Source organism: Periophthalmus magnuspinnatus, chromosome 22, assembly GCF_009829125.3.
Source record: "Periophthalmus magnuspinnatus isolate fPerMag1 chromosome 22, fPerMag1.2.pri, whole genome shotgun sequence".
In the NCBI taxonomy this organism is placed as follows: domain Eukaryota; kingdom Metazoa; phylum Chordata; class Actinopteri; order Gobiiformes; family Gobiidae; genus Periophthalmus; species Periophthalmus magnuspinnatus.
In genome coordinates this window covers 23,714,534-23,727,882 of record NC_047147.1, presented here as the reverse complement: position 1 = coordinate 23,727,882, position 13,349 = coordinate 23,714,534, and the positions used below count along the sequence as shown (strand labels likewise).

Genomic DNA, 13,349 nt, shown 5'->3' with positions numbered 1-13,349 from the left:
TCCTGCATATTTCTATTAATATCACCTTCATCTGTGCTCACCTGTACATGTGTGTGTCAGGGACACTTCACCTGTACATGTGTGTGACAGGGACTCTTCATCTGTACATGTGTGTGACAGGGACTCTTCATCTGTACATGTGTGTGACAGGGACTCTTCATCTGTACATGTGTGTGACAGGGACTCTTCATCTGTACATGAGTGTGACAGGGACACTTCACCTGTACATGTGTGTGACAGGGACTCTTCATCTGTACATGTGTGTGACAGGGACTCTTCACCTGTACATGTGTGTGTCAGGGACTCTTCACCTGTACATGTGTGTGACAGGGACTCTTCATCTGTACATGTGTGTGACAGGGACACTTCATCTGTACATGAGTGTGACAGGGACTCTTCATCTGTACATGTGTGTGACAGGGACACTTCACCTGTACATGTGTGTGACAGGGACACTTCACCTGTACATGTGTGTGACAGGGACTCTTCATCTGTACATGTGTGTGTCAGGGACTCTTCACCTGTACATGTGTGTGTCAGGGACTCTTAACCTGTACATGTGTGTGACAGGGACACTTCACCTGTACATGTGTGTGACAGGGACACTTCACCTGTACATGTGTGTGACAGGGACACTTCACCTGCACATATGTGTGACAGGGACACTTCAGCTGCACATGTGTGTGACAGGGACACTTCAGCTGTACATGTGTGTGACAGGGACAATTCAGCGAGTGTGTGTAGGGGTGTGTGGGTGTGTGTATTGTATGTGTGTGAATATGTGTATGTGTGTGTATGTGTCTGTGGGGGTGTGTGTGTATGTGTGTATGTGGGGGTGTGTGGGGGTGTGTGTGTGTGTGTGTGTGTATGTATGTGTGTGTGGGTGTTGTGTATTGTATGTGTGTGTGAATATGTGTATGTGTGTGTATGTGTCTGTGTACGTGTGTGTGTGTATGTGTGTATGCGTGTGTATGTATATGAATGTGTGTGTGCATGTGTGTAGGGGTGTATGTGTATGTGTGTAGGGGTGTGTGGGCGTGTGTATGCGTGTGTGTATGTGTGTTGTGTATTGTATGTGTGTGTGAATATGTGTATGTGTGTGTATGTGTCTGTGTATGTGTGTATGCGTGTGTATGTGTATGAATGTGTGTATGTATGTGTGTAGGGGTGTATGTGTGTGTGTGTAGTAGTGTGTGGGTGTGCGTGTGTGTATGTGTGTGCATGTGTACATTTTCATTCAGTTAAAACCAGTGTTCCTTCTTGACCAATCACGTGCCAGCTCCATCTTATCCTCCAATCAGATCGCAGTATCTATTTATATTCGTCCCACTGACTGAGACAGAAATAGAAAAATTATGTAACAATATAACACAGGACTAAACCAGGACTTAACCAGGACTGAACCAGGACTGAACCAGGACTAAACCGTCACTAAATATGTGACAGAAGACTGGTACTGAAGAAACCTCCTGTATGCCTGTGTGTCAGATGCCCTCCCAGATGTTGTGGTGTGCTTGCAGAGTAGATATGTGTAGATTTGATACAAATCTTGTGTGTGAATTGGATGAAACGATGCATATTTAACATATTTTTGCATATTTTTGCATATTAAATCCCTCATGAATATAGCGTCATTTGTTCTGGGTCTTTCTCAAACGGATCCTGGTCCTTCGAGAGTTCAGGAAATGTCACCAAATACCAAACGTGTGTATTCTATGTGCTCTGTGTGTACTTTTTGTACTGTGTGTACTCTGCGCAGTACAGGGGCCCAGGGGTCAGGGTGGTGCTGGACACAGAGGGTCAAAGCTCTTCTCAGGTGTATTTGTTGTGTAACTGTCAGATACAGATGTGTGACCAGGTTTATGGTTAATATCTGTGAAATTATTGGCCTATCCACATGAAACAAAAACAGACTCAATGTTCAGTGTCTGCTGTGTCAGTGTAAATGAACAAAAGTCAAAGGGACTAAACCAGGGCTAAACCAGGACTAAACCAGGACTAAACCAGGATTAAATCAGGACTAAACCAGGATTAAATCAGGACTAAACCGGGACTAAACCAGGACTAAACGGGGATTAAATCAGGACTAAACCAGGATTAAATCAGGACTAAACCAGGATTAAATCAGGACTAAACCAGGATTAAATCAGGACTAAACCAGGATTAATTCAGGACTAAACCAGGACTAAACCAGTACTAAACCAGGACTAAACCAGGACTAAACCAGGACCAAACCAGGATTAAACCAGGTCTAAACCAAAACTAAATCAGGACTAAACCAGGACAAAACCAGGACTAAACCAGGTCTAAACCAGGACTAAACCAGGACTAAACCAAACCGATCCCAAACTAACAATGAGAAGGACCACAACTAAACCAGGGTTAAATCAGGATTAAACCCGAATTTAACCAGGACTAAACCAGGACTAAACTGGGACTAAACCAGGACTAAACCAGGATTAAACCAGGCCTAAACCAGGATTAAATCAGGACTAAACCAGGATTAAATCAGGACTAAACCGGGACTAAACCAGGACTAAACCAGGACTAAAACAGGATTAAATCAGGACTAAACCAGGACTAAACCAGGACTAAGACAGGACTAAACCAGGACTAAACCAGGATTAAATCAGGACTAAACCAGGACTAAAACAGGACTAAACCAGGACTAATCCAGGATTAAACCAGGACTAAACCAGGATTAAACCAGGACTAAACCAGGATTAAATCAGGACTAAACCAGGATTAAATCAGGACTAAACCAGGAGTAAACCAGGATTAAATCAGGACTAAACCAGGATTAAATCAGGATTAAATCAAGACTAAACCAGGACTAAGACAGGACTAAACCAGGACTAAGCCAGGACTAAACTGGGACTAAGCCAGGACTAAACCAGAATTAAATCAGGACTAAACCAGGACTAAACCAGGATTAAATCAGGACTAAACCAGGACTAAACCAGGACTAAACGGGGATTAAATCAGGACTAAACCAGGATTAAACCAGGACTAAACCGGGACTAAACCAGGACTAAACGGGGATTAAATCAGGACTAAACCAGGATTAAATCAGGACTAAACCAGGATTAATTCAGGACTAAACCAGGACTAAACCAGTACTAAACCAGGACTAAACCAGGACTAAACCAGGACTAAACCAGGACCAAACCAGGATTAAACCAGGTCTAAACCAAAACTAAATCAGGACTAAACCAGGACAAAACCAGGACTAAACCAAACCGATCCCAAACTAACAATGAGAAGGACCACAACTAAACCAGGGTTAAATCAGGATTAAACCCGAATTTAACCAGGACTAAACCAGGACTAAACTGGGACTAAACCAGGACTAAACCAGGATTAAACCAGGCCTAAACCAGGATTAAATCAGGACTAAACCAGGATTAAATCAGGACTAAACCGGGACTAAACCAGGACTAAACCAGGACTAAGACAGGATTAAATCAGGACTAAACCAGGACTAAACCAGGACTAAACCAGGACTAAGACAGGACTAAACCAGGATTAAATCAGGACTAAACCAGGACTAAAACAGGACTAAACCAGGACTAATCCAGGATTAAACCAGGACTAAACCAGGATTAAACCAGGACTAAACCAGGATTAAATCAGGACTAACCCAGGATTAAATCAGGACTAAACCAGGACTAAACCAGGATTAAATCAGGACTAAACCAGGATTAAATCAGGATTAAATCAAGACTAAACCAGGACTAAGACAGGACTAAACCAGGACTAAGCCAGGACTAAACTGGGACTAAGCCAGGACTAAACCAGAATTAAATCAGGACTAAACCAGGACTAAACCAGGATTAAATCAGGACTAAACCAGGACTAAACCAGAATTAAACCAGGATTAAACCGGGACTAAAGCAGGACTAAACCAAACCGATCCCAAACTAACAATGAGAAGGACCAGGCCTAAACCAGGATTAAAACATGACTAAACCATCAAATGGACACTTTAAAATAATAATCCTGCATATTTCTTTTAATATCACCTTCACCTGTGCCTCACCTGTACATGTGTATGTGACCAGGACTAAACCAGGACCAGGACTAAACCAGGACTAAACCAGGTCTAAACCAGGTCCAAACCGGGACCTCTCCTCTGAATTGTGTTCTGTGGCTTTGTGCCGTAGTGTGTGACGTGAGCAGCAGGGGGAGCAGCATCAGGCTAAAAATAGAACAAGACTCAACCAGGACACCCCCCCACTCCCTTTTCCATACTGGTCCATGGGTTTACACTAGTTTGTGTCTTATACTTGTTCTGATACAGCTCAAGGTCAAGATATTCAGGAAAGGTTCACTTCTATTCTGTTAATGGGACTTTTTAGCCTGCAAACAACAAGGATCTAGTTTCGATACTATTTTTAATATCAATCTGATTTTCGATACTAAAATGTTTTAAAGTTGTAACTGATGTTAAATATGTTCATTAAATGTGTGCATTTCATTCTACTCCTCCGTCATCACTCGTTTTATTTTATTTTTTGCTGGGCTTGGTCACATATTTCTGTGAAATCTGTGAAAATCTGGCAACTCCCCCTCCCACACACACACCCACACCCCCACACACACACACACTCCAGATGCCCTCCCCTCCTCCCTCTGTTTCTACAAAGCATCTGCATCCACGTGCCCCCCTCCCCCAAAATCCCACTCTGTGTCCTACCTACACCTTTATCTCCTCCTCCTCCTGTGCATCCCATAATGCATCATTCTGTCCCCCTCCCATACAGCCCACCTCAAATCTTTCTCCTGATTCAGCGTTCTCCCACAGCTATGTCCAGCTTTAGGCCTCTTTTAATCCTAGTTCAGTTCAGTCCTGCTATAGTCCTGTTTTAGTCCTGGTTCAGTCCAGTTTAGTTCTGATTCAGTCCTGGTTCAGTCCAGTTTAGTTCTGATTCAGTCCTGGTTCAGTCCTGTTTTAGTCTTGGTTCAGTTCTGGTTCAGTCCTGGTTCAGTCCTGGTTCAGTCCTGGTTCAGTCCTGGTTCAGTCCTGGTTCAGTCCTGGTTCAGTCCTGTTTTAGTCCTGTTTTTGCCTTGGTTCAGTTCTTCCTTATATCTGCCAGTTTTGCATCTTCTCTCTCTCTCTCTCTCTCTCTCTCTCTCCTTCTCTTTTCTGCTCTTCCTCTGCTCCCTCTCTGCCTCTCCCTGTCCTTCCACCTTTTCCCTCTCTCTTTTTTACCATTCCCTCCTCTCCTCTGTCGCTCTCTCCTGAATCCACTCTCCTCTCCCACCCCCTCCCATTCTCTCTCTAGGGGTGAGAGAGAGAGAGGTGAGGTGAGGGAGAGAGTGTCCTTGGACTAGAACGCCTCCTCAGCAGCTGTGGGGTCAGGGAGGTGAGGAGCAGAGCCCAGGTCTCAGGAGAAACGTGGGTCTTTTGCATGTTCTGCTCGATCGGCCCGTGTCCTTCGTTTTATTCACTGTAGCCTCAGTGTTGATGTTTCTCCTGCTTCAGTGTCAGAGACTGAAACAGACACTACTGCTCCTCCTGCTGCTCCTCCTCTTGCTGCTCCTCCTCTTGCTGCTCCTCCTGCTCCTCCTGCCCCTCCTGTACTCTGATTGGAGCTGGAGCTGTCTGTGGTGCTGAACTTCTCTGTTTCAAGCAGTGCTTCTCAAAGTGGGGCTCTGGGTCCCTGATCTTTCGTCGTGATATAGATTGTTGTTGTTTTGTTTTGTTTTTTTGTTTGTTTGTTTTGTGGAAACAGCTACGCCAATAAAATAAGCTGTTTGGTCCAAACCTGGTTATAAACATGGTCTAAACTTCTGATTTCTATAATGAGCCCATTGTGAGAGGGTCTTGGGATATTTTCATACCGGTGAGGGGGTTTGGGAGTCCTGAGTTAAAAGTTCAGGAGCTGTCCGTGGTGCTGAACTGTTTGGCCTGAACTCTGGGATTATTGTGGGTTAGTTTGTCTTTTTCAGGAGACGCTGTTTCAGAAGGATTACAATAAGCTCTGTGCATCAGTGTGTGGCTTAGATGAGTTCAAACATTTTAAGGCCAGAACGATGAGCCTGACAGCAGCAGTTCCAGAGAGAGGGGCCACGCTTTTTACATAGGAAGTGAATTAGAGTCAATGGAGCTGAATCACACTCATGATCACTTCTGCTTGGAACACGTGGCTAGCAGGTTTGCTAAGTCCATTTATATATACAGGCTATAGACTGATCTTGTATGTCTTTCCCTGTTGCAGCGGCCCCTACGGTACGTATTGTGCATGCGGCTCCGGCCTGTGACGTGGACGAGGACCGTTTCACTGAGGGAGTCCATACCATCAGGGAGGGACAGACGCTGGAGCTGTTGTGCCTGGTGACCGGGCACCCAAGACCTCAGGTAACCCCTCAATCTCTGACCCCATGCTCCCTGCGAGCCCTGTGACCTCAGGTACTTCCCCTAACCTCATGACCTCCAACTTCTAACCCCATGAACCCCTTGACCTCAGGTAACTCACGCAACCTCTGACTTACAACCTCTGTGACTCCAGGTAACCCGTGCTCCCTGAACCCACCACCTCTACCCTCCCTGCAACCCCAGATTTGTGTGGTAAACGTGTGGGAATGAAACAAAACATAACTCCAGGTCTGTTTGTGATGAGGAAACATTAGAAACAACAGATCGGAGAACAGAGTCATATGGACCTTTAATGCACGGGAACTGTCCGTGGTGCTGAACTGTTTGGACTGAACTCAACTACCATTTTGACCTCTGGCCCCATGACCCCATGATCCCCGCAACCCCAGGTGCTCCCTCTGATCCCATGACCTCAGCTATTCTCATAGACTATGTAAAGAAGTGGGGTAAGTGAGTGTGACGTCCCCACAGCGTTCGGCTCCAAATGAAGCTCATCGAGGCTAGAGCGGTTATAGAGGCTAATTTGGAGTCGAGTTCCATATTTGGAATTCCGACCACAAGTATCATAGCAACCGAAGAGCTAATCAAGAGTGAGGATGTTCAAGGTAACGTCCCTTCCCGCCCGCATCTCTGGGTTAGCAGGAAGTGGGCACTTAGCAATGCTGTCAATCAAACCTGTCAATCAGACCTGTTGCTAACGCTAGCAGGAAAAGAAAGCATTTGATTTGTCTGTTATTAATGTTGATATCTTGATTTAGAGACAAAATTGTGAAATAAATAGTAAATAGTAAAGTGCCTTAAGTGAGACACTTTAACTCTCATTTGAAAAACACAAAATGGAGAGAGAGAGAGAGAGAGAGAAAGAGAGGAAGGGGGGGGGGGGGGGGGGATAATGAACCTCTTTTACAGTTTTTAATGAGCTGCAAAACTCTTTATCAACAAAACCTCAAGTAGCTCCAGGAGGGTTAGTCCTGGTTCAGTTCTGGTTCAGTCCTGGTTTAGTCCTGGTTCAGTCCTGGTTCAGTACTGGTTCAGTTCTGGTTTAGTCCTGGTTCTGGTCAGTCTTCCCCGGGGCAGCTGTGGCTCAGGAGCTCTCTCCCGTTGCTGTTCGTACACATGTTTAAATAAAGTTTTAAAATTTCCTGGTGACGCAGATCCGGTGGACCAAGACGTCGGGTGGGGTCTCTGATCGTCACGGTGACGCAGCTCTGCCCAATGATACGTTGAGAATTGATTCAATCAGTCGCCACCAAGGGGGGCGCTACTATTGCAAAGCTGAGAATGGACAAGGCTCCCCGGCAATACGCTCCATTAGAGTCGACGTCTACTGTGAGTACACGTACTACTACTGCTAAAACGTTCCATTAGGGTCAATGTGTACTGTGAGTACAAGTACTACTACTACTAATACTGCTACTACTACCACTACTACTGCTGTTGCTACTGCTAATATGTTCAATTAGGGTCAATGTGTACTGTGAGTACAAGTTTTACCACTACTGGTACTACTACCACTGCTGTTACAGACCTTAGACTGGGTTCACTTCCTGGTCTAACATGGTCTAACCCCGTTCTAACCCCGTTCTAACCCTGGTCTAACCCCGGTCAAACCCTGGTTGAATCCTGGTCTAACTCTGGTCTAACCCTGGTCTAACCCTGATCAAATCCCACTCTGACCCCGCTCTGACCCTGGTCTCTCTGTGTCTCTGTCTTAGACTTGGACCCTCCTGTGATCTCGGTGCATCAGAGTGTGGGTGAGACGGATCAGTTCTACTCAGATCGGACAGTGTTCCTGAGGTGTGAGGCCCGGTCCAACCCGAGTCCTGACTACACCTGGATCAGAGGAAAGACTCCCCTGACCGAAGGCACTGATCAAGGAGTTGACATCTACGAGCCGCTGTTCACTCAGGTACTACGCACTGGGACAGTCCTGCTTTAGACTTGCTTAAGTCCTGTTTTAGTTCCACTTTAGTCCTGTTTTACTCCTGGTTTAGTCCTGTTTTAGTCTGGCTTTAGATCTGTTTTAGTCCTGCTTAAGTCCTGCTTTAGTCTTGCTTAAGTCCTGGTTTAGTTTTGGTTTAGACCTGGTTTAATCCTGGTTGAGGCCTGGTTTAGTTCTTCTTTAGTCCAGGTTTAGTCCTGGGTTAGTTCTTGTTTAGTTCTGGCTTAGACCTGGTTTAGACTTGGGTTAATCCTGGGTTGTAACTAATCTAGTCCTGTTTTAGTCCTGGTCTATAACAAGTTTTGTCCTCAGGGGGAGACTAAGATCCTGAAGCTGAAGAACCTTCGTCCTGTGGACTTCTCAGAGTACAGCTGTGTGTCGTCTGTGAGAGGAGTATGTGGCATCAGAGACAAGAGTGCCACCTTCAGGCTCACCAACACTACAGGTGAGGCCTTCTACAGGTAACACAGGTACTACAGAGAGGTGGGCGGGGCTCAATAATACCACAAGTGAGACACTACTGCTATTTGATAAATGTTCAGCAGGTTTTGTTGTGACACAATGTACACATTAGCAAACACAGACAAAATGTTTAAATCGCTTTTGGATTTAAAAAATCCAAAAGTGATTTAAACATTTTCAGAAGCCTGTGAACAATCTGAGCGTTCATAGTTCATAGTTTGGTTCATCGAATGACTAACTGTTGGTTAACGCTAGCTAGCTTGTGACTGTAATGTTAATGTAATGTTTGAGAGGGACTTGTTTAACAGCACAAATCAGATGTAGTTTAGATAAGTCAATTTTTTATGGTCAGATTTTGTTAAAACAAATCTTAGATTAAAGCCTCAGACAGAGCAGAGTTAGCATAACGCTGATGTTAGCATAACGCTGATGTTAGCATAACGTTGTTGATGACAACAACTGCAAAGTATCAATGTGTTTTTTACTCATCCTCCACAGCGCCCCCTGCAGTCCGCCTGCTCCTGCCTGACCCTGTCATAGTAAACCCAGGTGAGAGCGTGACTCTGGGCTGCGTGCCATCAGCAGGTGACCCGCCTCCAGCCCTCACCTGGGTGCGTGCTGGGGGGGCGGAGCTCCCCAAACATAGCTCAGCCAATCGCGGCGCTATAACCGTCACCGCGGTAACAGTGGAGGATGGGGGCGTATACACCTGCGTCGCCACAAACAACGTGGGCAGCCCGGCCAAAAAGAACACCACCATCCTAGTGCGAGGTCAGCAGGTTTCAGATGCCCTCCCATCCTCCTGTGTGTCAGATGCCCTCCCATCCTCCTCTCCCTGTGTGTCAGATGCCCTCCCATCCTCTGTCTCTCTGTGTGTCAGATGCCCTTCCATCCTCTGTTTCCCCATGTGTCCGATGCCCTCCGTCTCTCCCTGTTTAGATTGAGAGTTAGATTCTCTCAGGTCTTACAGAGGTCGCTGGTTAGATTTCTGTCTGTAGGGTTGTATTGTCTTCCTCAGGTCTGCGCAGGGCCCGGTTCTGGATCACTCCGGACCCATACCATAACGATGACCACATCCAGATCGGGCGCGAGGTGAAGATCACCTGTCAAGTAGAGGCCACGCCCCCTGAGGAGCTGGCCTTTGATTGGCTGAAGAACGGACGACCTCTGCGCAGCTCGGAGAGGATGGTGATCACACACTCAGACTCGGCGGGACTCGGGGCCGGACTCGGATCAGGACTCGGCTCTGGACTAGGATCAGGACTAGGATTAGGACAGGCCTCAGGTCGGTCCAGTCTGGACATCATTGACCTTAAGTTCACAGACTTTGGCACGTACAGCTGCGTGGCATCGCTCAGGAATGGAGGAAGTCCAGAGATCAGCATCGATGTCAACATCTCCTCCACCACAGGTCAGAAAGGGGTCACACAGGCGTCACAAAGGAGTCTCATAGGGGTCACACAAGGGTCACTCTGGGGTCATTCAGGGGGTCACACAGGGGTCAGGATGGGATTTAGACATACACTGTGTACATAAACCATGGCTGTATTAAAATTAACTGGATCGAATATTGCTGCTTAGAACTGTTGCAAGTTTGACTAGTGGCCACTCATTGGTACTGCAACGAAAAAACGTTTCCTCATAGAGCGCATTGTAATCACAATCTGCTCGTGTTCGGCTGACGGGGACTTACAGTGGCTGACAGAGACTGACAGGCACTGACAGGGCATCTACAGCTTTCACAAAGGTCAAATCGAATCCATCGATTCTGGCTCCAACTCACTCTCTAAAAAGCTTGGTCCCTCTCTCTGTAACTGCAGCTGTCGGGCTCGTTATCTTGGTCTTAAGATGTTGGTTTTAACCTGCTCTACATCATTCCGGGGTTTTTATTTCACTATTTTGTCTCAAAATTAAGATATGAGCATTAATACAGAGCAATCAGGCACTTTTTTCCCCCGAGGTCTCTCCTCCCAGCAGATTGGCTCTTTGGTTGCTATGATACTTGTTGTCCGAATTTCAAATATGGCACTGGGATTATGAGATTAGCTGCTATAACTGCTAGCCTCAATGAGCTTCATTTGGAGCCAAATGCTCACTTAGTCCACTTCTTTAGAAAGTTCTTGGTCAGAGCAGGGCCACACAGGGGTCAAACAGGTCAGAATAACCTGTCTGACCCCTGTATGACCATTTTAAGGTCAGAATGATGAGCCTGACAGCATCAGTTACAGAGAGGGGCCACAGTTCTTACATAGAAAATGAACTAGAACCAGAGTCAATGGAGCCAAATTGCTCCCAGCCTCCCTTCCTGTTTGGATTACGGTAGGTAGCACGTTAGCTATGTCGCACATTGTTCTAATCTCCAACTCTGTTGCAGTTCCTCCAGAGCTGACGGTGCCTAGGGGGCGCTCTGTGCTAGTGGTGCAGGAGGGAGACTCAGTGGACCTGCAGTGCCTGGTGTCGGGGAAACCTAAACCCACTGTGCTCTGGTTCAAACTTGGCCCGAGAGCAGCGCAGAGAGCCCTGGAGACGCTGGAGAACCAAGAGAGCCAGGGAAGTCAGGGGAGCCAGGGACAAAATCCCCAGCAGCCCAGCCCTCTGCAGCACATCGGGGACAAGGAGCAGGAATTGGACCAGCAACCCACCCAGAGCCAGGACACTCAGGGGGGACAGGAGGAGAGGGCACAGGAGGGGAGGACACAGGGGGGCAGAGGCAGAGTTTCTGGAGATTTGGACCAGCCTCCGGAGCTTTTAGGCGGGTCAGGGGTCCACGTGGGGTCAGCGGTGGACTCATACCCCTCGCCCCACAGCCCTGAGGGGGGGCAGGTTGACGGCGCCCCCCTGTGGGAGAGTGCAGACGGGCTGATGCACTTATCTAATGTGTCCCGGGACATGTCCGGAGTCTACCGCTGTCAGACGAGTCAACTCAACGGATTCAACGTGAGGCCCAGACAGGCGCTCATCCTACTGCACGTGCACTGTGAGTCAGATGCCCTTCCGGCCTCCTATACCTGTGTGTCCTATCCATGTATCATTAGTACTAACCCTCCCCTCTTTCCCTTTCCCCCCCTCCCCTCTCTCAGACCCCCCTGTGGTGGAGCCTGTGTACGCTGAGGTGCGGCAGGCGTTGGGGAGGGCCTTCTCTCTTTCCTGCGGGCTCCTAGGGGCCCATCCCTCCAGGGGTCTTCGCTTTGAGTGGAAGCTGGGCTCGAGGCTCCTGACGCGGGGAGAGCTGAACCATGGACACACCCAGTACCAAGTCCGAGCTTTGAACCGCGAAGGCTACGGACTCTACACCTGCGAGATCAGCAATGAGGCTGGGGCCGGCAGGTGCAGCTTCCATGTGACAGGTGAGACTGTTGGAATGTTACCTCGTCAAAAACAGACCTGGAGTTGTGTTTCATTTCATTCACACATGTTTCAGTAACTCTTTATTATTAGTCTGTCTACATCTCCAAAGCTCAAAATGCTCTGTTCCACCTTGTGATGTCATGAAGTGGTAGTTTTCAAGTTAACAGCTCCTTTTACCTTTGGTTCAGTAGAGATTGGCAATTCTAGGGTTGAAATTGTGGGTGCTTTCTCCCGAAAGAAGCCGAGTCCAGAAATAGGTTCCACAGATTTATTGAAGTTTTGAGTACGAACAGAAATTACTTGAGTATACAGATTAGGTGTCTCATTCACTAGACCCAATTGAGAGAACCCAGACCAGTTCAGTGAGAAACAAGTGGCTCTGAATCTAAAGATGCCAAGATACCCCGAAACCCCAGTAAAGCCCCAGATTTGGGTGTGACTATTACTTTTATTACATCTACTTGAATCGAGGTTCCACCCCTTCCTTGGACCGTCCACCCATCTGATGTAATTTGGTACAACTCTAACACCGGACCTAACTCTGACCATAGAAGGGAGTGAGATGGGATCTGAGCTCACTCTGGCATCTGGTTCCTCTCGAAAAGGTCACCTTGACATTCATTTATCAAAACATTTCCCAACATCCTTGTCCCAAGTTCATTTCTGGGAAACAGTGTGAACAGTATGAACGTCCAAGAGTTATGAAACATTTCAAAACACCCACAAAATCATCCAAATGATTCTAGTGAAGGTGTGTGGAGTTTAAAAACACAGTGGAGCACATCCTGTATTACCACATGACATCACAAGGTGGAGTCTTTTCTGTTTGAGAGAAGACCTCAGCCTAAATATGCAGGGATTGTGTGTTAGACATTGTGAATGAAATCAAACATAACTCCAGGTCTGTTTGTGATGGGAAAACTACATTTCAACAGATATTAAAAAGCATCTTAATATGGACCCTTTAAAAGAACTGTATGGTGCAGTTTATAAACTGACCCTGTGCCCAGAGCCTTGACCTGCAGATAGAGACACATATATGTCTCATTCTCAGTATATGGGCAGGTCAGAAGCTCCAGAACTCACTCCCTGAGCTGCAAAGGCTGCACTAGCACTGAGTCATGATTGGCTGCAGGTGCTGGGGTTTAGATGGTGACCATTCAGATCAGATGAAGACATTTTATGTTTAAACCAACTGGATTTCATCTTTCAAACTGG

General features: G+C 46.8%; 1 protein-coding gene across 1 annotated transcript in view; it reads left to right on the top strand.

Annotated features, from left to right (window-relative positions):
• Positions 1–13,349, top strand: part of mdga2a (MAM domain containing glycosylphosphatidylinositol anchor 2a) — a 31,297-nt gene that overhangs the window by 8,549 nt on the left and 9,399 nt on the right. Inside the window, exons 2-11 of the mRNA XM_055230939.1 lie at positions 6,222–6,361; positions 7,534–7,708; positions 8,095–8,288; positions 8,634–8,766; positions 9,282–9,554; positions 9,802–9,999; positions 10,063–10,194; positions 11,158–11,300; positions 11,607–11,760; positions 11,864–12,130. Coding sequence (XP_055086914.1) covers positions 6,222–6,361; positions 7,534–7,708; positions 8,095–8,288; positions 8,634–8,766; positions 9,282–9,554; positions 9,802–9,999; positions 10,063–10,194; positions 11,158–11,300; positions 11,607–11,760; positions 11,864–12,130 — 1,809 coding nt within the window. The remainder of the gene's footprint in view (positions 1–6,221; positions 6,362–7,533; positions 7,709–8,094; positions 8,289–8,633; positions 8,767–9,281; positions 9,555–9,801; positions 10,000–10,062; positions 10,195–11,157; positions 11,301–11,606; positions 11,761–11,863; positions 12,131–13,349) is intronic.